Source organism: Ranitomeya variabilis, chromosome 6, assembly GCF_051348905.1.
Source record: "Ranitomeya variabilis isolate aRanVar5 chromosome 6, aRanVar5.hap1, whole genome shotgun sequence".
NCBI lineage: Eukaryota > Metazoa > Chordata > Amphibia > Anura > Dendrobatidae > Ranitomeya > Ranitomeya variabilis.
Window position 1 is genome coordinate 199,699,400 of NC_135237.1, and position 26,311 is coordinate 199,725,710.

General features: G+C 42.5%; 1 protein-coding gene across 4 annotated transcripts in view; it reads left to right on the forward strand.

Annotated features, from left to right (window-relative positions):
* TNS3 (tensin 3) overlaps positions 1–26,311 on the forward strand; it is a 586,621-nt gene that overhangs the window by 471,324 nt on the left and 88,986 nt on the right. For all 4 annotated transcript variants that reach the window (XM_077269387.1, XM_077269390.1, XM_077269388.1 and 1 more), the window contains 3 exons: positions 9,312–9,475; positions 12,809–12,932; positions 13,031–13,117. In XM_077269387.1, the coding sequence (XP_077125502.1) occupies positions 9,312–9,475; positions 12,809–12,932; positions 13,031–13,117 (375 nt within the window). The remainder of the gene's footprint in view (positions 1–9,311; positions 9,476–12,808; positions 12,933–13,030; positions 13,118–26,311) is intronic.

Consider the following 26,311-nt stretch of genomic DNA (forward strand, 5'->3'; position numbering starts at 1 on the left):
TCTTGGTCTCATCTGTCCAGAAAACACTTTCCCAGAAGGATTTTGGATTGCTCATGTACATTGTGGAAAACTGGAGTTTAGTCTGTGTCAGCCATGGGATCCTATTGGGTCTCCGGTCATAGCGTTTATTTTCATTGAAATGTTGATTCACAGGACAGCTAAAGCCTACAGAGGCATACTGAAGCCTACAGGACAGCTTGAATTTCTTTGGAACTTGATTGGGGCTGCTTATGCACCATCCAGAATACCCTATGTTGCAACCTTTTATCAGTGTTTCTCTGCTCTCCACGTTCAGGGAGAATTGGCTACAGTATCATGGGTTGTAAACATCTTGGTTATGTTGCTCACCATGGACAAAGTAACATTAAGATCTCTGGAAATGGACCTGTAACCTTGAGATTGTTGATATTTTTCAACAATTTTGGTTCTCAAGTCCTCAGACAGTTCTCTTCTCCGCTTTCTGTTCTCTTTGCTTAGTGTGGCACACAGACACACAATGCAGATATTGTCAACTTCTCCTTTTTTGTCCGATTTCAGGCATGATTTTTCATATTGCCCAGAACGAGCATCACCTGCTTGAAACAGTGTGTTAGGTTTTTTGGCCTGCAAATTTTTTTCCTTTTTTTTGTGTTCCATTATACACAAAGGAAATAAACATGTATATAACAAAATACGTCTAATTGCAATAATTTTCTAAGAAAAATACTTTGTTTTCTGGAACAATTTCAAGGATGCCAACCCTTTCGGTCATGACTGTAATGTTACCATATATTTTGTACAGCAGCTCCTCACTACTTTAAAGAACCCTGCCTCCTGTCATTATACTAAAATTTTCATGGTTCCAAAGACCTAAAGTCCGATCTTAGTCACATGGTGATCAGGACTGTGATTTGTTACCTGACTTGCTGTTGTAGTTATTAGGTTTTCTCCTTGGGCCCTGCACCTACCATCTCATGACCAGGCCCTATATATATATATATATATTTTTTTTTAAACCTTGATGGAAATTGTGAAGGTTCTCATTCAATGACAGAACGTGGAAAGCTTTAAATTGGTGAGAAATTAATGCACAAAGTAATATAATTTATTATATTAAGAGCAAGAATTTCTTAACTGGAATATGAAGTCTAGCTAAGGCTACGTTTACATTAGCATTGCGTCGGGCGCAGGTTCGGCGACGCATAGCGGCGCATGCGTCATGCGCCCCTATATTTAACATGGGGGCGCATGGACATGTGTTGTCTTGCGTTTTGTGACGCATGCGTCATTTTTGGCGCAAGCGTCAGGGCGCACAGGACGCTGCATGTTGCTTTTTTTTTGCGTCCAAAATCAAGCCAAAAATGGACGCATGCGTCACAAAACAATGCGTTTCAGCATGCGCTTTGCATGCATTGTGCGTTGCGTCGCCGACGCAACGCCCAACAATGCAAATGTGAACGTAGCCTAACTGCAGGATTCCAATTATTTGTCTTTTAATAACATTTTTAGGTAAAGGATGTTAAAGGGAAAGTTGGATCTCCGCCTTTCACGACTGAAATGAGAATAACTCTGTCATGAAGTAGATAAACAGCTATACTACATAATTTCTGTGACTCATTTCCATGGGAGTTATAGCAACAATATTTTCATAGCTCCAGCTGTAGTAGTCAAATCTAGAAGAAGTTTAATTTCAGCCTTGAAAGATTGAGTTGAGAATAGCCCCCTTCATTTCTACAAATTTATTCTTGGTTTGCTCTACATGTTCAACATTCTTGGGGAAAGGTTATAAAAATTAGGATGCTTTGAAAAATTATGCATCCTCGCCTTGCATATTGATATGTTGGACATGTGTGACAGTATTCGATTTTATATACATTATTATTTTCTAGTTAAAAGAAACCTGCCACCCCCAAAACACAATTTTCCCACAGATATAGCAGTAATCTGCAGGTAAATGGCAATTAAATCATGTCTGGCAGTATTATTAGTGCATCGGCTATAGGGAGAAATTGAAGTTGTGTTCTCCCTGCAGCCGCTCGCTTCCATTCCTAAAGGCAGTGCAGGGAGCTATAACAGTCACCACTCACTTTACATTGAGAGCTCTATAATTCCTCCACTGCAAGATAGTCAGTTCTGCACACTAAAGAGCAGGCTGTAAATCAGTGTGCCTAGGCAAGTACAGCACAGTGATTAACTGTTAATAAAATTATTATTATATTTCAATAGCGCCAACATATTCTGCAGCACTTTCCATTGTAGAGGGGACTCGTACAGACAATAGACATTAGAGCATAACAATAAACACATAGATCAAAACAGATACCTAGAGGAAATGAGGGCCCTGCTCGCAAGCTTACAATCTGAGGAAAAAGGGGAGACATGAAAGGTGGATGGTAACAATTGCTATCATTGTTCCGACCAGCCATAGTTTTAAGAATTGGGTGTTCATGTTATGCTGCATGAACCGGTTATCAGCCGAAGTATGTAACAGTACAGACACAGAGGGCTATTAAATGCATAAAGCATGTGAGCACATGATACGAGGAACCTGGTTATAGTAAAATTTGGAATGGACAACACAGGGATAGTTAAATTAATGCGTTGAGGCAGTAAGTCAGTCTGAAGAAATGTGTTTTTAGGGCACACTTAAAACTGTGGGTACTGGGGATTAATCGAATTAGGTAGTGCATTCCAAAAAATTTGCGCAGTACGTGAAAAGTCTTGGAAACCGGAGTGGGAGGTTCTGATTATTGAGGATGTTAACCTCAGGTCATTAGCAAAACGGAGTGTACGGGTAGGGTGGTAGACTGAGACTAGAGAGGAGATGTAGGGTGGTGCTGAGCCATGGAGTGCTTTGCGGGTGAGGGTAAAAACTTTATACTGGATTCTGGAGTGGATGGGTAACCAGTGTAATGACTGGCACAAGGTAGAAGCATCGGTGTAGCGATTGGTAAGGAATATGATCCTGGCTGCAGCATTCAAGACAGACTGGAGAGGGGAGAGTTTTTAAGAGGGAGACCGATTAGTAGAGCGTTACAATAGTCCGGACGAGAATGAGTAAGAGAAACAGTAATAGTCAAAAGTAAGAAACGGTCGAATTCTAGAAATGTTTTTGAGGTTCAGATAACAAGAGCAAGCCAGTGATTGGATATGGGGGAGAATTAAAGCTCAGAATAAAGTATGACCCAAAGACAGCAGGCATGTTGCTGTGGACTAATGGTGGAACCACACACGGAAATGGCAATGTCGGGCATAGGTAGGTTAGTAGAGGGAGGAAACACAATGAGTTCATGTTTGACAGGTTCAGTTTCAGATAGAGGGAGGACATGATGTTAGAGACAGCTGTAAGATAATCACTGGTGTTTTCTAAAAAGGCAGGCATGATGTCAGGAGAAGTGTATAATTGGGTGTCTTCAGCATAGAGGTGGTACTGGAAACCAAATCTACTGATTGTTTGTCCAATAGAGGCAGTATACAAAGAGAAGAGGAGGGGGCCTAGGACTGGTCCTTGAGGAACCCCAACAGTAAGGGGAAGATGAGAGGAGGAGCCAGCAAAAGATACAGTGAAGGAGTGGTCAGAGAGATAGGAGGAGAACCAGGAGAGAATGGTGTTCTTGAGGCCGATGGAGTGGAGCATAGTGAGGAGGAGCTGATGATCCACCGTGTCGAAAGCTGCAGAGAGATCCAGGAGAATTAGCAAGGATTAGTGACCATTAGATTTAGCTGTTAGTAAATTATTAGAGACTTTAGTGAGGGCAGTTTCTGTAGAGTGTAAAGAGCAGAAACAGTATTGAAAAGAGTCGAGAAGAGAATTTTCTGAGAGATAGTGGATAAGATAGAAGTGGACCAGGCGTTCGAGGAGTTTAGATATGAAGGGAAGATTAGAGGCAGGTATGTGGTTAGCGGCACAGTTTTGGTCAAGGGAAGGCTTTTTTAAGTAATGGATGTATGATGGCATGTTAAATGAGGAGGGAAAGATACCGGGATAGAGAGAGGTTGAATATTTTTGTTAAGTGAGTGATGACAGCAGGGGAAAGGGACTGGAGGAGATGTGACGGAATAGTGTCACTGGTGCAAGTAGTAGGGCGAGAAGATGCATGGAGCCTGATTACTTCTTCTGTGACTGGTTCAAAATCAGATAGTGAGCTAGATGCAGTGAGGGAGGACAGTGCATGGCTGCGAAATATGTTGGCGCTATATAAATAAAATTATTATTATTATGGTATGAGGGGATTGGGAGAAAATTTCCTGTCGGATATGGTCAATTTTTTTCTTTTAAATAATTGGCCAGATCGTCGGCATGGAGATCCGTGGTTGGGGCCTGCACTCTTGGGTTGAGTAGGGAATGAAAAATGTCAAAGAGACATTTAGGGTTATTGGATAGTGAGATGATGAAAGTGGTTTGTTTGGAGAGGTGAAGGGCAGTGTTGTATGTTTTAAGCATAAACTTATAATGGCTGAAATCTTCGGGTAGATTGGATTTTCTCCACAGACGTTCGGCACACCTGGAGCACCGCTGTAGGAAACGTGTTTTCAGCATGTGCCAGGGTTGTCGCTGCTTGTGCCGAGTTGTTCTATTAATAGAAGGTGCAATTTCATCCAGGGCACTTTGCAGTGTTTCATTGTAATGCTGTCACGCAGAATCAGAACATGAGCGGGAGGAGATAGGGGCCAGTGATGACTTCAAGTTCTTCATAAGTTTCTGGGTGTTAATGGCCTGTATATAAGTATCGAAAGTGGGGGTGACCTGAGCGGGATGGCAGTTCTTGATAGAGAATGAAAGAAGGTTGTGGTCAGAGAGCGGGAGAGATGAGTTGGTAAAATCATACATTGAGCAAAGTCGGGAGAAGACCAATTTGAGGGAGTTTCCGTCTTCATGCGTAGGAGAGTTAGTGAGCTGCGAAAGGCTGAAAGAGGAGGTTAGAGATAAAATGTGAGTAGCAGATGGGGAGAGGGGAAAAGCAATGGGGATGTTGAAGTCATCCATGTTGAGGGTAGGGATGTCACAGGAGAGAAAATGTGGGAGCTAGGTGGCAAAGTGATCCAGGAACTGATGGGAGGGGCCTGGGGGACGATACACCACCGCCACTCACATGGAGAAGAGGATGTAGAGCCTGACAGCATGGACCTCAAAAATAGGGAAGGGAAGACATGCAGGGAATATTAATGAGATTTGAGGGGTTTCTGAGTATAGCAGTTGAGGGGTTTGTCTTACTATAACATGAGAGGCTGGGGTTAGGAGAGATATCTCTTGCGATTAGTAGAAGGAGGATAGAAAGAGTGAGCAGATGGTTAAGTAATTTGTGAGAGCGTCTCTTGTGTTTGATGGTGGGTCTGAATGGATCTGAGCAGTTTAGCAATGTGAAAAGAGCGTGAGTGCTATACATCGGAGAGGAGAGGACTGAAGGGCTGATATGGATGGAATGTAAAGAGTTAATGCACGGACGGTGGATGTGAGTGAATGCAGCAACCAGGATATAAATTATACAAATGCATATGGTGAAAACTTGATGCAATCCAAATGTTCTGGGAATAGGTTTGTTTGAATGTCTTACCTGTCTCCTGCCCTGTCTAACTGCCATGTTTAACTGCAAGGTACTTTGATAAATGTACCGTACTTAATTTCCTGCATCGCCTCAATAACTGGAAGTGAGCAGCTGCAGGGAGAAAATAGCTTCATTTTCCCTGTTCCAGTAAACCTGCCACACATGATTTAATTGCTATTTACCTGCAGGTTACCACTGTTATCTCTAGGTATATAGTGTTTTTTGGAGGTGACAGGTTCCTTTTGATTTTCTCATGGTAGACACTTTTGTAGTAAGCCTGTCAGGCATGATTTAAATGATCTTTACCAGAAGATTATCACTATATCCACTATATACGGTTAAAGAGCATTTTTGGAGGTGACAGGTTCCCTTTATCATATCATATCCACTTATTTCTAACTGATTAGGCAGCAGACCTTATATACATCCACTAATCTTATGTAGTGTAATGTGAATACGGTATTAAAGTGAACCTGTCAGCAGGATTTTGCTAAGTAAACTACAGGCATTGTCAGGTTCCCAGTGTTAAACTGATTAAAATGATACCTGGGGTGAAGAAATCAGTCTTGTGGTTCTTGTGTTCAGTGAAGTTTTCAGCTAATGATATGCCTGTTCTCCGGGGCAGGACTGTAGGCAGAGTCTTATCTTTCTGCTCTAAGCCAGAGAAACCAAGGAAAGACCTGCTCAGACCTGAGCCAGAATTATTGCTGGTTGGTAGGTGACTTATTTCATGGAATAAAATGCAATTTAATTATTTAAAAATCATACAATGTGATTTTCTGTTTTTATTTTTGGTTTCTGTCTCACAGTTGAAGTGTACCTATGATAAAAAATTGCAGACTTCTCCATTCTTTGAGGGTAGGAAATCTTGCAAATTCGGCAATGTATCAAATACTTATTTTCCCCACTGCATGTGGCTTTCAGATGTTGCACAATGCCTCAATGTTATTTGTGTTGTTATGGCAGACATGCAATGAGTTGCATTAAATATTCTTTCAATAGTGTTGCCTTCAGAAACTGAGATTATACAAATCTCAAGAAATATGCCAGATAGCATCTTTTAAATACATTAGAGCTAAAGTTTGCCTTTTTGCATTTCATCGTTTAACAGGAATTTGTTACAAAGTTTGTAATATCCCATGTGAGAGCGGCATGATGTAGGGGCAGAATTCCAATTCTAGCCATGTAATTTACTAGTCTTCTTGCTGCAATATTGGTAAAATCACAGTTTTCTCTGCTGCAGATCTAGCAGTTGTCTGAATGATGAACTCTGTATAACTGTGCATAGGCAGAAAGCTGCCATTCAGTGGTGGGGTCATACAGAGCTAATAAATATTGAGGACTACGTGGCATCAGTTTTACGAGTCCTATAGTGATAAAATCACTGTTTTATCAGAAGATTATCAAAACTACAGCAAGCAGCCAAGTAAGTGATACACAGCTGGAATCTGGGTCTCTGTCTCTGTTCTTAGATTAGGTGTCTTGTGACTGCATCCCTTTAAAGACTGATGTCAATCTAAATTGCTATGTACAAAAATACAAAGTCAAAACCTCAACAGAAACAGCACATGCGTACGCAGACAATACAGGCTCTTAAAGTGAACAGGTCATATAAAAAAGCGCTACTAGCCTTCCCAGCAGTGCCTGTTTTAGGCAAAGTGGGGCCCTGGGCAAAAGTTTAAAATGGGACCCCATATGCGAATATATTTCTCTATCACAAAGAAACATTTTGGTTGTATTTACATGCGCTGAGTTCAGGCCGTTAAACGAGTGTGATCAACAATATTGAATTTGTTTGACGCTTGTTTCCCAACCTCCTTACCACAGCTGAGGATGAATGACTTGCGTCATCAGCAGCACATCTGCAGCCTACACCGGTCGATGTGCTGCTGAGTGCAATGATTTTTGTTCCGGCATAAACAATCAATCACTCGATGAATAGGCAGCATTTTGTTTGGTTTAGTGTAATACACCCCACAGTACTCCACCTAGTATAATGCACCCCATAGTCCGCCACATAGTATATTGCACCCCACCGTCCTACATATAGTGTAATACACACCGCATAGTGCTCCATATAGAATTGCAAAAGTTTATTGAAGGTAAAGATAAAAACAAAGAAAAATTATGACAAGGTATAACAGGGATGTGACACGGTAAACCAATAGTAGATGGCACCACAGGCAAGAACAGAAAACAATCAGGTATGTATTAAAAATACAAAGTGCATACTCAAAAGTAATATACCAGTGACTGTGCAAAAAAGCATAAACAGCAGATAAGGTACAGAGGGGCTGTATACCACCCATGCAAATTGAGCAAACAAAGCAGTAAAGTGACTGAGTGCTGGAAGTAATATACCTGATAGTACTCTGGAGCTCTGAGGTGCCACCGTCCCCAACGCACGTTTCGGCGCTTAAGCCTTCTTCCCCTGAGGAAGCGAGGCTTTTTGTGAGCACGCGAAATGCGCGTTGGGGTGATCAAGGTCCTCACAGGAACTGGAATTTGGAAACGGGTAATTATTACCTTTATTTCGTGACATATAAATAGGCTGTTGTTTCATTATCACTGTTATAGAGCGACGGGTGGTCTTCTGAAAAGGAACTGAATTTTGAGGGATAATATTCAACACCAGGTCGCTGACTAATTATTTATATGCAACACATGCCTATCCTCCCCGGTTTTCTAGTGTGGACCTTTGGTCAGTTTATCACACCTGGGCACAGTTCACTTTAATCATGTACTTGACCTATGATATCCATTTTTACTATGTGAATCTTTTGATGTAATAAAGTTTGTATATTTAGCAAACTCTATGTCCTCCTTATGTACTTGAAGTACGAGTGGTTCTAAATTGATGGGTATTTTTATCCTACTGGTACTTTTCTAATGATATATCGGCATCTATGATGGGAGGACTGGAGTGCATTTGCATCAATTTTTGCTACTTTAAAAAAAATCGCAAATGATGAATCAGTCAGAAGCATCTGGAAAGCCTCCACTTCAATGATATACATAGAAAAGAAGAAAACAACAGGCGAGAGCATATAAAATAGAATTCAAAAATGGCACAAACACAATGATGAATATGGCGCAAACAACTAAGGGTGAAAACACTAAAAACTCTAGAAGAAGATGGAAATGCAATAATGAATTGGCCCCTTTGTTTTATTAACCAAGATGTTTCCACATGTTCATAGATGCTTAATACATGATTAATTGTGTATATGCCGATCTACGCAGACAGATGTGAAATGACTCGTTGTAAGATTTACTGTTCTATTGATTTTCATTATGTACATGTATATTTAAGATCAATTCACGTAGTGAGCTTGAAGGAATGTTCTTGAGAAACTCTTTTCTTGTCTGCTAAAAGCATTGCCTTTCTAATTGAAAAGCACTGTTCATTCTTCTTAATGGAACATTTTTGTTGTCTCAAGAGTATCCTTATAGATCTGCAGCCCAGGTTTCAAAGTGAGTGGGAGCAGGGAACACTCAGTTTAAATCTGAGGTCTAGAAGTAGCTGGGTTCACATCCAGAAGTTCATCTTTGTTCCTACACCGAAAAAAGTCTGTTAGCCAAATCACTTACCTCAATGAACAGAAAACCTTTTCTAGGACATTGTTCTCCGCTTTAGTGTTTGATTTCAGCAGTCATCTTTTACGATCAGCATATATCAGGTAATAGAGGTTTAGCTTTTGCCTTCAAAGGATTTAGTTTATGGATGGTATAATACTGTGTGAAAAACACATATACAACAACAAATTCTAGTGTTTGTTCTTTCAGGGTCACAGAACAGCTCTTTATCCAGAGCAAGAAAACTGAGTTTTGGGCAGTATGACAATGATGCCTCAGATCCACAGTGTACCCGGTATGAATGGAAGAGGTCTCCAGAGCAAGACTCTACACACAGGTCATTTGCTGCCGTGGGGCAGTCCCAGTCTAAACAGGTATTGTCTTCAAAAGAAAGGATGCAAACTGAAAAGTTTTTAGTAACATGGGTAAGGTGTCTGGCCACAATGTTGGGGCAAAATTCACATGACCGTGATATAACCATGTCGTCGCCATGACTCGCGTATCTATGAGAAGCTTGTGTTAGAAAATATGGCAGCCATTACAACTGTTGAGCACCCCTAATTGGTGAATTGCATGCATTTTTTAATTTTTTTCCATGTTTGCATGACTATCTTACCAAATTCCAAACACGCAATAGTAATAGGTAAATTACTTCCTTAGTGTACAACCAGTGGTCATCTGGGACTGGGGACTAAACAGCCTACTTCTCTTAACTAGATCAGGTCCCAGTGGACCAACGCTATTGATTGGACTTGTATTACATATTGATTAACAAAGCTTCTTTAAAAGTATTGCTATCCTACTGCACCATGTATGAGCTGCCTGACCAATTTCCCTTACTTTTAATACAGTATCTTTGGCTGCAGATATTATCTGTTGTGATCGTATAGTTTTTTTTTACCACGTTGTGACAGTTTACTGACTCTTCACATTCCACTTTCCATTAGGACATTGAGGCAGTGGTTTTTCACCTTGGGATCCTGATCTCCAGTAATGCTGTCTAGAGTTCAATTTCCCCTGCTAGCCGAGATATAGCAGAGGGAATGTCGAGATATAGCAGAGGGAATGCCGACATATAGCAGAGGGAATGCCGACATATAGCAGAGGGAATGCCGACATATAGCAGAGGGAATGCCGACATATAGCAGAGGGAATGTCGAGATATAGCAGAGGGAATTTCAAGATATAGCAGAGGGAATGCCGACATATAGCAGAGGGAATGCAGACAAATAGCAGAGGGAATGCCGACACATAGCAGAGGGAATGCCGACATATAGCAGAGGGAATGCAGACAAATAGCAGAGGGAATGCCGACACATAGCAGAGGGAATGCCGACACATAGCAGAGGGAATGCCGACACATAGCAGAGGGAATGCCGACACATAGCAGAGGGAATGCCGACATATAGCAGAGGGAATGCCGAGATATAGCAGAGGGAATGTCGACACATAGCAGAGGGAATGTCGACACATAGCAGAGGGAATGTCGAGACATAGCAGAGGGAATGTCGACATATAGCAGAGGGAATGTCGACATATAGCAGAGGGAATGCCGAGACATAGCAGAGGGAATGCCGAGACATATAGCAGAGGGAATGTCGAGACATAGCAGAGGGAATGTCGAGACATAGCAGAGGGAATGTCGAGACATAGCAGAGGGAATGCCGAGATATAGCAGAGGGAATGCCGAGATATAGCAGAGGGAATGCCGAGATATAGCAGAGGGAATGCCGAGATATAGCAGAGGGAATGCCGAGATATAGCAGAGGGAATGCCGAGACATAGCAGAGGGAATGTCGAGACATAGCAGAGGGAATGCCGAGACATAGCAGAGGGAATGCCGAGATATAGCAGAGGGAATGCCGAGATATAGCAGAGGGAATGCCGAGATATAGCAGAGGGAATGCCGAGATATAGCAGAGGGAATGCCGACATATAGCAGAGGGAATGCCGACATATAGCAGAGGGAATGCCGAGACATAGCAGAGGGAATGCCGAGACATAGCAGAGGGAATGCCGAGACATAGCAGAGGGAATGCCGAGACATAGCAGAGGGAATGCCGAGACATAGCAGAAGGAATGCCGAGACATAGCAGAGGGAATGCCGAGACATAGCAGAGGGAATGTCGAGACATAGCAGAGGGAATGCTGAGATATAGCAGAGGGAATGCCGAGATATAGCAGAGGGAATGCCGAGATATAGCAGAGGGAATGCCGACATATAGCAGAGGGAATGTCGAGACATAGCAGAGGGAATGCCGAGACATAGCAGAAGGAATGCCGAGACATAGCAGAGGGAATGCCGAGACATAGCAGAGGGAATGTCGAGACATAGCAGAGGGAATGCTGAGATATAGCAGAGGGAATGCCGAGATATAGCAGAGGGAATGCCGAGATATAGCAGAGGGAATGCCGACATATAGCAGAGGGAATGTCGAGACATAGCAGAGGGAATGTCGGAGTGCTGTCAGTGCTTGCAATGCGCAGTTAACTCTTTACATGCTTTACATGATCCAAGTGATCTTTGTATGTAAAGAGTGCCAGAGAGAGATCGCTTCCTTTATCACTCCATCAGCAACCCACAGCATTATTGTGGGAAGCTGAGCGTTGCTATGACAACTGAGAGGCCTCACTATGGCGTCCAGGTCTGCCATATATCAAAGCTTAATAGATAGTCTGCTAGGTTAAAGGCGAATATAACTGATAAAAAGGTATGCCACTTAAAGTGTGATACAAAATAAAAATACGGTACTTTTTTTGTCTTTTCAAAGTGATTTTTTTATTCAACAGTTGTAAAACATAAATATTGTTTAAAATTGGATAACTCTCTAATTGCACTGACCTGTGCTATAAAATCATATTTTTATTTGTACAGAGAACACAAAAAAGAAGAATTGAAAGCCAGAGTTGCATTTTTTTTGGTTATCCCCCTACAAAAGTATAACTAAAAAGTGATCAAAAAGTCATATGCATCCAGAAATGGAATAAGTAAGAACTGAAGCTTGTCCTGAAACAAATAAGCCCTCACAATTATGTCCCAGCCACAGAAGTGTTTACTACTTTTTCTAAAAAGAAAAAAAAACTCTAAATAAATTTGCTAGTCTTATTATTGTATCTACCTGCGAAGGAAAGTGACATGTTAATTTTACTGATTGTCTTATTATGCAGAATTACTGATGTTTGTTAATTCCACCACCCAAAAAGTGTGAGAAAGTGATCAAAATGTCCCCAAAATAGTTCCAAAAGTACATCTGTTTATTAAAAATTAAGACCTCATTCAGCTCCATTGCTGGAAAAATGTTAAACTTATGACTCTCAGAATTTTTCAGAGTATTTTATTAAAGCAGTAAACCATGAATAAAACTATATCAATTTGGTGTCACCATAATTGTGTTGATCCTTTATTTGTGCAGCACATGAAAAGTAAAAAACTTTAAATATCAAAAAATTGATTTTTTTTTTTTTTCTATTTCTTCCCATAAAGGATTACTAAAAGTTAGGTATTTTATTTTCTGTACCCCAAAATGCTGCCATTGACAAATGCAAGTCTTCCCTCAGAAAAGGAAACAAAAAGCCTTCCTAAAGCTATGTCTACTGAGAAAAGAAAGTTCTGGCTCCTGGAATGTGACCATGAAAAAAGTGTACATTAATGCCAAATGAGGCTTTAGGGATGCTAATGTTAACATTTTACATTTTTTTTCTATAAGGAGACATTTTCCAGCTACCAGGTTGATGTTGATGAATTAGATGGCATTTTTAATAGTTCAAAAAATGGTAGTGAAGTTGTGCCACCTACACCAGCTTTCCCTATTTCACCAGAAACCCCTTATGGTGAGCATAACGTTTCATTGATTCATTAATACACACTGAAATTACTTCTAAGGAGACTATAGCTGTGAAAATGAATGTACTCTCTGTTTTTGTTTCAGTGCGCACTCCCCCAAATTATTCTCAGACGATTCAGGAGGCAGGGCTCCAGTTCTACAGTCCTTCGGATATGTACACAGCAGGGCATGGTAAGAAAGCCCATACCTTGGAATAGTATAAAGGTGACAAAGTGCGGAATGCTAGAGATGAGCAGATCTGGCAAGGTTCCAAGTCGCCAGATCGCACTCTCCCGTCCGCCGTCCAGTCCTCATCTTTTTTTCTTCCTCTATTCTTGTCTAGCGGATTTCTTCAGCCTCTACAATCCAGGGCGCAGCTTGTGGCTCTACCAGGCCTTGATGTGATGTAAATCTGAGACCTGGGGTGTAGAAGGCTGAAATGGATACGTGCAATAGGGGATGGGAAAAAGCTGTAGCACTGAAGCTGATTGGAGAGGTGAGAAGTGAGCCGTGGGGTGGGTGGCATGTTTATTTTTTACTTTAAACTTCTTTAAACAGTTTGCCTGGCCCTCTGCAATTCAGCAATGAGGTGGCCTCCGCTGCCTGCCAGTTTGCTGAATACATGCACAGTGAGTGGTAAAAAATCTGTATTTTTGAGAATCCCACATTTTTTTTTTTTATACAATTCCTGTAACATTCAATTTCACTTGGATAAATTCCTTTCTAGTCTGTCTGTAATACTGCTAAGGAACACCCGTACCTGTAATGATGAACAGCTCCCTGAACTACAAAGTGTGCCATGGAGGGGCTTCCTCTGACTTAATTTTTTTTTGTGTTAAGGGAATGAAATTTGTTCTGGTGACACATGGACTAAAAAGTTTAATATTTCTTTAAATGTCTTGACGAAAGGTAATTTGTTTAAACCCTCTCGAAAAATCTATTGGCGGCGCTCCACTAAGTGCAGTATACAGCATATTCAGAGTTTTGTCTATGCAAAAATTGTAAGTGCAGTGGGGCAAATTTATTACACCAGTCTAAAAAAAAATAAATAAAAAAGAGAATTGGATTAGGTGACTACAAGTGTATTAACAACACATGCCACTTATAGGAGTTATAAAGGACTTTTTTTTTATCCTTTAGAGCTAAGAATTTCCCTGCAGGTAGTTGCTAAACACCTGGCTGTTCTGCCCTGTGATGATTTCTTGCATTGGCAGCGATTCTTCTCCCGCTTCCTCTGACCTCTCTTTCTTTTTCAGTGTGCGCTGTTGATGGGGCGTTAAAGCCGACATCATGTTGATTGGCAGACTACTTCTACAGTTTGACAACTGACACCTTGCTGCCTATCAGCATGATGTAGAGTGACGCTCCATCAACAGAGTGAAGTGCAAAAAAGGAGCTGCTCTGTCAACAAGAATGTCGCAGAAAGCAGGAGAATCGCCAGCGGGGGCGGTCCACAACTGCTCTGTGCTGGATGAGATCATTGCAGGGCAGAACAAGTAGGTAGTTAGCAACTATCTGCTGGTAACTTAGCCCTACAATAAAAAAAAGCCGCAAAGCCCTGAATAACCCCTTTCATACTTTTGATGCACTTTTAGACTGTCTTAAGGTCATGAAATGAAATCAACACTTTTTTTTTTTTTTTAAAAGCAGGTGCAATTATGTTCCAAAAATCTGCATAAAGGTTGTTTACCACACACTTTGTTAAACTTTCCAAATAGATGCATACTTGTTAACTTTTTGGGACCTGGTTTACACTCAAAACTAGGGGAAACTATGGGCTAATATGGGTATGTGTTTAATTGTGAGCCTGGCAGCTGTGCATTGCCATTTCATGTGTGTATGGGACCTCGGTCTTCAGTAGCTTCACATACATTAAAATCACATCAAATACTTTACAAGAAATAACATCTTAGGAATAAAAAGCTCAGTATCCTGAGTGTAATAATAAAATACAAGAAGCAGTTCACATGTAAGCTGTTTGCATAAATAGTTGAAACCAGAAGTTTGCATACACTATATAAAAAGACGCACATGCATGTTTTTCTCAATATCTGACATTAATTCAGAATAAACCTTTCCTGTTTTAGGATTACCATAATTATTAATATTTGCCAAGTGCCAGAATAATGAGAGAGAGTGAATGTTTTAAGGCATTTTTATTACTTACTGCAAAGTCAAAAGTTTACATACATTTCATTAGTATTTGGTACCATTGCCCTTAAACTGAATGACTTGGGTCAAACGTTTGGGATATCCTTCCACAAGCTTCTCACAATAGTTGGTCGGAATTTGGGCCCATTCCTCCTGACAAAACTGGTGTAACTGATCCAGATTTGTAGGTTAAAGGAAAAAAAAAGGTCAGTGTGTACTATGTGCTGGATATCAGTTGTATGGCTTTTTAACATTTTGAATTAAAAGTTAATTTTTACCCTTCACGATCCACTGGACATTCTCTACATTTTAGATTTGTAGGTTGCCTTGCTCGCACCTGCCTTTGCAGCTTTGCACATAAATTTTCAATAGGATTGAGATCAGGGCTTTGTGATGGCCACCACAAAACATTGACATTGCTATCCTTAAGCCACTGTGTTACCATTTTGGCAGTATGCTTCAGATCACTGTCCATTTGGCACAGTATTGCCTCATAATCTTCTTTTGTGATGATGCCATCTATTTTGTGAAGTGCCCCAGTCCCTCCTGCAGCAAAACAACCGCTTAGCATGATGCTGCCACCCCCGTGTTTCACATTTGGGGATAGTGTTCTTCGGCTTCCAAGCATTCCCTTTTTCCTCCAAACGTAACAATGGTCATTATGCCCCAAAGTTCAATTTTAGTTTCATCAGACCACGGGACATGTGTCCAACAATTTAAGGTTTTTGTTCCCGTTTGCATTTGTAAACATTAATCTGGCTTTTTTATGTTTCTTTTGAAGTAATGGCTTCTTCCTGGCAGAGTGGCATTTCAGCCCATGTTGATACAGTACTCGTTTCACTATGGATATTGACGCAATCTTAGCAGCTTCTGCCATCATCTTCACAAGGTCTTTTGCTTTTGTCTTTGGGCTGATATGCAAATTTTGGACCAAAGCACATTCATCTCTGGGACACAGAACCCATCTCCTTCCTGAGCGGTATGATGGCTGGACATTCCCATCTTGTTTGTAATTGCGTATAATTGTTTGTCACAGATGAACGAGGCACCTTCAGCTAGACTTGTGCAAGTCCACAATTCCCTTCCTGATATCTTGCCTTATTTTTTGAGACTTTCCCATGATGTTACACAAAGAAGCAGTGTGTTTCAGGTGTACATTAAAATACATCCACAGGTATGTCTCTAATTAACTCAGATGTTTTCAAAAGTTTCCAAACACATGACGTCATATCATTCAGAATTGTTTAAAGGCATAGTAATCTTAGTGTGTAAACTTTTGACTTTGCAGTAAGTAATAAAAATGCCTTAAAACACACACTCTCTCTCTCTCTCTCTCTCTCTCTGTGTCTTTCTCTCTCGTGAAAGGTTTATTCTGATTTCATGTCAGATATTGATAAAAACATGCATGTGTGTCTTTTTATATAGTGTATTTAAACTTCTTTTTTCAACTCTATATGCACACATTCCCCCAGCACACAGTATGTTCACACAGCGCAGATTGGCCTATGTGTATTAATAAGCGGTTCCATGGCCCAGTGGTATGATGTCACTGCTGCACATCTTGGGAAGTTGTGTCTGGGAGATGTAGTGTGTGGATCATTACTCAATCAGTACATACAAGAAGTAATCTTGCCTTCCAATTTATTTTCTCCTGTCAGTGTCCGCTCATTTTGTTACCAGTGGCTTCCGATTTCCCCTATAAGTTACTGCATGACTCCATTATCTATTGGGTTTTCCTTCCTTAATGCATTTAGTGATTGCAATGGGCCACCCTCTTTATTGCTACTTCTGTACATAAGGCCATGTGCACACGTTAAGTATTTTTCGCGTTTTTTTCGCTATAAAAACGTGATAAAAACGCGAAAAAAACGCTTACATATGCCTCCTATTATTTTAAGTGTATTCCGCATTTTTTGTGCAAATGTAGCCTTTTTTTCCGCGAAAAAATCGCATCGCGGAAAAAAAAGCAACATGTTCATTAAAATGCGGAATTGCAGGGGATTCCGCACACCTAGGGGTCCATTGATCTGCTTACTTCCCGCACGGGGCTGTGCCCACGATGCGGGAAGTAAGCAGATTATGTGCGGTTGGTACCCAGGGTGGAGGAGAGGAGACTCTCCTCCACGCACTGGGCACCATATAAGTGGTCAAAAAATAAGAATTAAAATAAAAAATAGTCCTATACTCACCCTCGATGTCTTCCCGCCTCCACTGCACGCTGTCGCTTCGGTTCCTGTAGCTGATGTACGCTGAAGGACCTTGCCGATGACGTCACTGTCCTGTGATTGGTCGTGGTCATGTGACCGCTCACGTGACCGTGACGTCACGGAAGGTCCTGTGCGCACAGACCAGCTATAGGAAGAGGAACGGACGCCGGTGAGGAGATGTCTGGGTGAGTATAAGCATTTTTTTTTTTTTTTTATTATTTTTAAACATTCTATCTTTTACTATAGATGCGGCATAAGCTGCATCTATAGTAAAAAGTTGGTCACACTTGTCAAACAGTATGTTTGACAAGTGTGACCAACTTGTCAGTCAGTTTTCCAAGCGATGCTACAGATCGCTTGGAAAACTTTAGCATTCTGCAAGCTAATTACGCTTGCAGAATGCTAAAAAAACGGAAAAAAAACGCAAAAAAAAAAAATGCGGATTTCTTGCAGAAAATTTCCGGTTTTCTTCAGGAAATTTCTGCAAGAAATCCGCAACGTGTGCACATACCCTAAGGGTAGATGTACTTATTACCCTGACCCTTTCAATCCAGGCTCTGTGCTTGTACTGGTGCTTGGTTTCTTTTCCCTTGTTCTATACACTTAACGGACCTTATAAATATATTTGTGCCTTACAAACTGAAGTCTCTCCATTTCCCCCGCACATCCTTTTTGCTACTTTGCTTCCCTAAAGTTGACAAAAGAACAATCCATGGAGGAAATGTATTGTCAGACACCACCAAGTGTTTTCCTGGACGTTAACCACTTAAATAATGGCCCCTGACTCGTTTCTGGTTTTATTTTGACTAAAGCATCTATAGTTGTAAATTTCACAAGATACGTGGCATTAGCTTGGTAAAGCATCCTAATGTTCAGCTTAGTAACATGACCATACTATTGGATTGATATGTTATAGAGCGGCCAGCTTTATAACAGGGTTACTTATGGCTGAACCTTATATTTTCATAGTGTGTTACAATTGCAACAAATGTAGTATGTATTTATAGTGGTGGGCAACTAGAGGCCATATGTGGCCCTAAGACCCTTACCCTATGGCCTTTAACTCCCACAATGTAGTAAGTTGACCACTACTTGTTTATGATGGGAGTTATCCTTTGTAACAAGCTGCATACATTCTTTTTTTAACTAACGGGGTTATCTAGGTGTAAAGACCATGGCTCCCTTCAGGTTCCCCTTCATTGACATGAATGGGGCATAGTTGCAATGCTACACATAACCTGTGGACAGCTGTGGCACGGGTTTTCTATTCTTTTGCTGCTTTCCCCCTCCGTCCTAATAAAAGTAATTGCCTTAGTAAGAAACCTTATATAACCTGCTCACCATATGGATATAGGGCTGTGATTGTATTAGTTGTAATGGGAACATTGTATCTGTATACAAATTTTCATTATACGCCATAAAGCGCCTTGTGTTTTAAATATCTGACTGTATTTATTTTTTTTATCTGACAGTATAACAATATGTCAGGATGAAATGTAAGCAATATTTGATAAGCTTTGGCATAATGTCATATTATAAGGACAGTGTCACCTCTATGTTAATGCCCCACTGTGCTCAGCAGAACAGACCAGACCATGTGTATATATATATATATATATATATATATATATATATATATATATATATATATATATATATATATATATATATATTGCCATCGTGTTATGAATTCAGATGAAGGATGTGGCCTTTGCCCCGCAGCTCAGTCAGCGCATTGGTAAATGTGGAATGGGAGCATGAGAAACAATGTGCTGTGTGTATCTGAGCTGGTTGGGGAGCAAGACTGAGATGAGAAAAAGGGATTGAGGCGGAGTTCTGGTAAAGTGCGAGTAGGGAGATCTCCGGCTGGCCATGACCGCATACAGCAGCTCTACACAATTGCTGAATTCTTTTCCGGCTGGCTGGTGTATCTGCTGGGCTTAACTCTGACTTTATTACAGAGAAGCTTGTACTACCCTCGCCCTTTTAATAGCTGATTAGATGAATATCCTTTGCTAGAATGTTTGTTTCTGAACGGTCAGTGGGAGGAGGAAATCCAAGAAACTGGACTATGAAGTGGAACAGATCATCAGCAGGAGCCTTCTCTGCCTGCACAGCCGCTTATTGAGCTTTAGGACTCCTGTGACTTGTATTCTTGAGGGAAAGTAACGGATTTGCTAAATTCTTTCCTGGAAGTCTGTTTTGGTTTTGTCCCCATTTGCTGATCTGCACATGAAATGTCTGCATCCTTTGGTAGGTTTACGTCCTTGCACTTCCTACACGCTGTCTTGGGGATTGATGGCATTCCTGCAGAATGTGAAATGTCTATGATGGATGTGTGTGTCTGTGGACTGTTTCAATGAAGCAGGCTCTGATGGATATGAAATGTCTCTGCTGATTGTGAAGTATTAAGCGTACTCCGAAAGTGACATGTAGACTCCAGGTATTGCTTTGATCCTCACAGTATCTCATCTGTCTAAGCTCTTACATTTGATCAATCTCTCCATTGTTGGATATAAAGGTACCGTCACACTAGGCGATATCGCCAGCAATCCGTGACGTTGCAGCGACCTGGATGGCGATATCGCTGTATTTGACACGCAGCAGCGATCTGGATCCCGCTGTGAAATTGCTGGTCGCTGCTAGAAGGTCTGCACATTATTTGGTCGCTAGGTCGCCGTGTATCGCCGTGTTTGACAGCAAAAGCGACGATACCAGCGATATTTTACACTGGTAACCAGGGTAAACATCGGGTTACTAAGCGCAGGGCCGCGCTTAGTAACCCGATGTTTACCCTGGTTACCAGCGTAAAAGTTAAAAAAACAAACAGTACATACTCACCTGCGCGTCCCCCAGCCTCTGCTTCCTGACACTAAAGCGCCGGCCCTAAACTGAAAGTGAAAGCACAGCGGTGACGTCACCGCTGTGCTGTTAGGGCCGGAGCTCAGTCAGCGTCAGGATGCAGAGGCTGGGGGACGCGCAGGTGAGCATGTACTGTTTGTTTTTTTAACTTTTACGCTGGTAACCAGGGTAAACATCGGGTTACTAAGCGCGGCCCTGCGCTTAGCAACCCGATGTTTACCCTGGTTACCCGCGGACCTCGGCATCGCTGGTCGCTGGAGAGCGGTCTGTGTGACAGCTCTCCAGCGACCACACAGCGACGCTGCAGCGATCGGCATTGCTGTCGCTATCGCTGCAGCGTCGCTTAATGTGACGGTACCCTAAGACTACGTTGCAGAATTGCTGGTGACAGAATTGGTTTATTTTGCTGGTGGATGTTAAAAATTTTAACCTTACAAAGTTCTAGTATCTGTGTATTTTATAATCTAGCACATTGCTGTCTTGAATTGTGTTTTTATCTGGGGAATACTCTTGAACTTGACTTTTTATTTTCTAGCAAAACCGTATCCATATGTAATAGTGTATTGTAACAAAAAGCCACATAGCTGAAGGACACTGCTTAACAGCTGCTACAAAGAAACTTTATTTGTGGTGGGGAGGGCCAGAAGTCCAGACGTCCTTTCACCCAGGCAACTGTAGGAGATGCCCTAACAGCTGACCGCATTCCAGAAAGGAGTAGTCCCCACTAAAGTCAGCAGGCTTTATAGATGACCTCTGTCCAAGGAATTACTGGCTAGAGACTAAAACTGTATTTGTGAAATGAGATAACAATATTCAGATCTCCATACACTATATTGCATACAAATGTAACCACAAATAGTGCTGGTAACATTTTATTGTAAATATAAAAAGGTGTCTGTGGCCACCATTGGGTTGGGTTAAAGGAGTTGTCCATTTTTGGGTTCATATTCTTACACATTTTTGCATGTATTTTGGGCTAAAAAAATCATTTTTGTAGTTGATTCTGAAGCATTGTTTTGCTTTTCAGGCACTTTGCTGCCCTGGACATTCAACTGTGATGTGGTCATAAATCAGCTGATGGGAGCTCAGAAAAAAGAGACAAGACTTAGTAGCTCTCCTGTCAGACCATCACAACCATCTCATTGACTCAGTTTACTCATTGTGCAGCCAAGTAATAGACAGTGCAACAAAGCAGCTATAGAGGGCAAATGGTGCAATATTTATAATTAAACCCAATTGCTAAAATGATTTTTAGCCCTAAATACATGCATTTAAGTAAAAATGTGCCCAAAAGTGGGCAACCCATGTTTCTGGACTGTCATTGGCCCTGACTGTTCAGCAAACAATAACTTCCCCATCATTGTGAGTATCAATTGGCAGAATACATCAGGAAACTATAACCATATACCATGTGTGAATGTATGTATATAGATAGAGAGATATATCTATAGCTAGAGATAGAGAGGTGTATATAGATGTATGTATGTGTGAATATATATAATATTACATTAGTATAGGGCTCAAAGAGCAATGTATTTTCTATATTTTTCTACAGTCGATATAGTAGGTGTCATGTCGGACGCTGTTCACACTAGGGCGTCCGACAGACAGCGGTAATTCCACATACGTCCACTACATGCTCAGTGGCGTCGGCTAGACTTTATCCAGCTTGCTCGGGGTTAATCTAGCTGGTAATTTGGTTGGAGGCTGCGTCACGCCCACGGCCTTTAAATAGTCGTACTGGACTATGGGCGTCGCCGATTATAGCTTGTGCTTTGTGCCTAGTTATTCCGGTCTGGAGTGGTGGTCTTGTTGTAGGAATATCGTATCTGGTGGTGTATTATCCTTTGTCATATTCCTCCTTCCTATTTTGTATTTGTTTTGCCCTGTGCACATTATAGTGTATTCCTGTGTGTCTGCGGCGTGGTGCGTTTTTTAGTTTTCCCTGTCTGTGCTTTCTGTGGGGATTGGTGTGTGGTCTCTTCACTGGGTGGCGGGTGGTGGTTTCAGCTTAGGGCTGAAACAGGAGACAGGGTCAGGCCTGGCGGCCCAGACATGCACACCTTTAGTGTAACTTCTGGGAAAGGGACAGACAGAGTTTCCCTAGCCTGAGGGATATCGCAGGGGCCCGGGTAACCAGCCTTAGTCTACCCAGTACTCCCGTGACATTATAATCGGCCCAAAAAGAAAAAAAGAAAAAAGTGGGGTTTTTTTAATGTCATGGATCCCATGACTTCCATAACCCGCCAGTTGGAGGCGCTGTCCTTACAGGTCACTGAATTGAAGGGGGCAGTTCAGCAACAGGGTCTTGTGGTGTCTAATGTGCAAGTGGAAACTGCAGGTAGAGTTGCAGAGCCAAAAATCCCTTTACCTGAGAGGTTTGCTGGGGAACGCAGTAAATTTGTTGTTTTCCGTGAAGTTTGCAAATTATATTTTCATATGCGCCCGCTTTCCTCAGGTAATGAGGCTCAGCGTGTGGACTTGGTTTTGTCATTACTGATGGAGACCCCCAAGCATGGGCGTTTTCATTACCTTCTGATTCAGCTGCATTTAACTCAGTGGACAGTTTTTTTCTGCTCTTGGACTCACATATGATGATCCTGACAGATTGGCTCTAGCAGAATCTAAAATACGTGCTCTCCGCCAGGGGGAGCGAATGGCGGAGGATTACTGTTCTGAATTTCGCCGTTGGGCGGTGGACACACAATGGAATGATCCGGCGCTGCGGAGTCAGTTTGTATATGGGGTTTCGAGAAGGGTTAAACAAGCCCTTCTGATGTATGAGACTCCTGCTTCTCTAGAGTCTGCCATGAGTCTTGTTGTCCGCATTGATCGCCGTTTGCGTCAGGGGGCGCTCGTAGGTGCACGTGAGGTTGCTGCAGGTGAGCCCACGGAGCCTATGCAAATCGCAGGGGTGTCATGTCAGCAAGCCCCCTCGCTCAGGAAGCAGGGAGCCTGTTATTGCTGTGGTAAAAAGGGGCATTATGTAAATGCTTGTCCTCTGTTTTCTAAGAAAAGCGCAACGGCAGAAAACTACTAAGCTCAGAGGGTGTGGAGGAGGCCAATCTGAGCTTATGCATATCCTCCATGGTGGTCTCTCAATGTATGCTCCCTGCCAGAGTTATGGTCGCTGGCAGAGAGCTGCCAATCACTGTTTTTGTGGATAGTGGTTCGACCACTAATCTCATTGATGAGGAATTTGCACGCACGGCCGGGTCCATGGTCGAAAAATTGCCTCATCCTATCCGGGTGGTCACCGTCAATGCTACCCCTCTCCCACAGGGGGAGATTACTGAGTTTGTGGCTGAAGTGAAACTCCACATTGGGGTCCTACATTCTGAGCAGGTTACATGTAGGGTGCTCAGTAATCTTCTTGCACAAATGGTTCTGGGTTTTCCATGGTTATCTATGCACAACTGGAAAAACTGGATTATTATTATTGACTGGAAAACTCAGGACATAATTCAGTGGAGCGGATTTTGCCAGGAGAATTGCCTGGCCACATGTGTGTCCGCTGTGACTCCAAGCATTCCTGAGTCACTGCTGGATTTTGCGGATGTGTTCTCAGAGAAGGGTTGCTCAGAATTGCCACCACATCGGCCCTATGACTGTACTATTAGGTTTAAACCAGGGGCCAAATTGCCGAAAGCTAGGATGTTCAATATCTCTGGTCCTGAGAGGCCAGCGTTAAGACTACATTGCTGAGAGTCTGAGCAAAGGGCACATCAGGCCTTCGTCTTCGACGGTGGCAGCGGGGTTCTTCTTCATTAAAAAGAAAGATGGCGGACTACGCCCGTGTCTGGATTTCAGGGAGTTAAACCAGATTACGGTTCGTGATCCATACCCTATGCCACTGATACCTGATTTGTTCAACCAGGTGGCTGGTGCTAAGTGGTTTTCCAAGCTTGACCTCAGGGGGGCGTACAAGCTCATAAGAGTCCGACAAGGTGATGAGTGGAAGACGGCTTTTAATACTCCTGAGGGTTATTTTGAAAATTTGGTGATGCCATTTGGGTTGACAAACGCGCCTGCAGTTTTTCAACATTTCATAAATGATTTATTCTTGCATGTTCTGGGGAAATTCGTTATTGTGTACCTAGATGACATTCTCATTTATTCATGCGACCGTGATACTCATTTAGGGCATGTGAGGCAGGTGTTACAGCTACTCAGGGAAAATAAGCTCTATGCTAAACTTGAGAAATGTGTATTTTCGGTTCAGGAGTTGCCTTTCTTGGGTTATATTGTGTCTGCTTCAGGGTTTAAAATGGACGCCGCTAAGGTGCAAGCGGTGCTGCATTGGGAACGGCCTGATAACCTAAAAACACTCCAGCGGTTCCTTGGGTTTTCCAACTATTATAGAAAGTTTATCAAGGATTTTTCTACCATTGCTAAACCGCTTACTGACATGACGAAAAAGGGTACCAATTTCTCCGCCTGGCCTCAGGCTGCTGTGCGCGCATTTGAATTTCTGAAGAACAGTTTTGCATCTGCCCCCATTCTGGTGCAACCGGACGTATCAAAACCATTTACCGTGGAAGTTGATGCGTCTGAGGTTGGAGTGGGGCGGTGCTGTCACAAGGCTCATCCTTGGGCGAGTTGCGTCCTTGCGCCTTCTTTTCCAAGAAGCTGTCATCTGCCGAACGTAATTACGTTATCGGCAACAGGGAGTTGTTGGCTATCAAGTTGGCTTTTGAGGAATGGCGACACTTTTTGGAGGGGTCGGTACATCAGGTTACAGTTATCACAGACCATAAAAATCTGCTGTATTTGGAGTCAGCCAAGCGTCTGTCCCCCAGGCAGGCTCTCTGGGCATTGTTTTTCACACGGTTCAACTTTTTTGTTACGTACCGACCTGGGTCTAAGAACACTAAGGCGGATGCTTTGTCCAGGTGTTTTCCGGGGGGAGAACCTCTGGAAGATCCGGTACCCATCCTCCAAAAGGGTGTAGTGGTCTCGGCTCTCTCGACCGAAGTTGAGGCTGAGATTGGTACCACCAGGTACCACCAGGGCTTCCCATTAATAAATCGTTTGTACCGCTCCATCTTCGCCTAAAGGTGTTGGGTGAGCATCATGATGCTGTCCTGGCTGGCCATCCAGGGGTTAGGGGTACCTTGGAGTTGGTGTCGCGTCGGTTTTGGTGGCCCAAGATCCGACAGGACGTGGTCTCGTACGTATCAGCATGTACCACGTGCGCTAGGGCTAAGACGTCCCGCTCTCTTCCTGCTGGCACACTACATCCTCTCGGGGTACCCAGTAGGCCATGGACGGAGATTTCCATGGATTTTATCACAGATTTGCCCTCCTCTGCTGGGAACACGGTCATCTTGGTGGTTGTTGATCGGTTCTCGAAGATGTCGCATTTTGTGTCTTTGCCTTTGTTGCCTAACGCTAAGACTCTGGCTCAGGTATTTGTGCAGGAGGTGGTCAGACTTCACGGGGTCCCGTCTGACATTGTGTCTGATAGGGGTACTCAGTTTGTGGCAAAATTTTGGAAAGCTTTTTGCTCACGGCTGGGGATCAAGTTGTCGCATTCTTCTGCGTTTCATCCTCAGTCAAATGGTCAGACCAAGTGTATGAACCAGAATTTGGAGCAGTACTTACGCTGTTTTGTTTCTGACAATCAGGAGGAGTTGTCGACGTTCCTTCATTTGGCTGAGTTTGCTATAAAAAATTACTGTCAGGAATCGTCTGGGGAGTCCCCGTTCTTTTGTGTTTACGGGCTCCATCCTCAGTATTGTACTCTGCGTCAGGGCGGTTCTACTGGCGTCCCGGAGGAGGACCAGTTAGGAGCACAACTGGCATCCGTGTGGAGGAGAGTGAAACAGCGCTTGCTAAGCGTAGGTGCTAGGTACAAACGAGTGGCTGACAGTAAACTTGTGACAGGTCCGGACCTGAGTGTGGGTGACTGGGTGTGGTTGTCCACAAAAAACATAAAACTCAAGATTCCATCCTTGAAATTGGGTCCGAGATTTATTGGTCCATTTAGGGTTGCCGCCATCATTAACCCGGTAGCCTATCGTTTGGCGCTCCCTACGGTATATAAAATACACAACGTGTTCCACAGATCTTTATTAAAAAAGGTGGTGGGTTCTGTGGACACAGCGCCTATGCCACCTCCAGTCTTGGTGGATGGCAATTTGGAGTTTGTCTCCAAGGTGGTTGA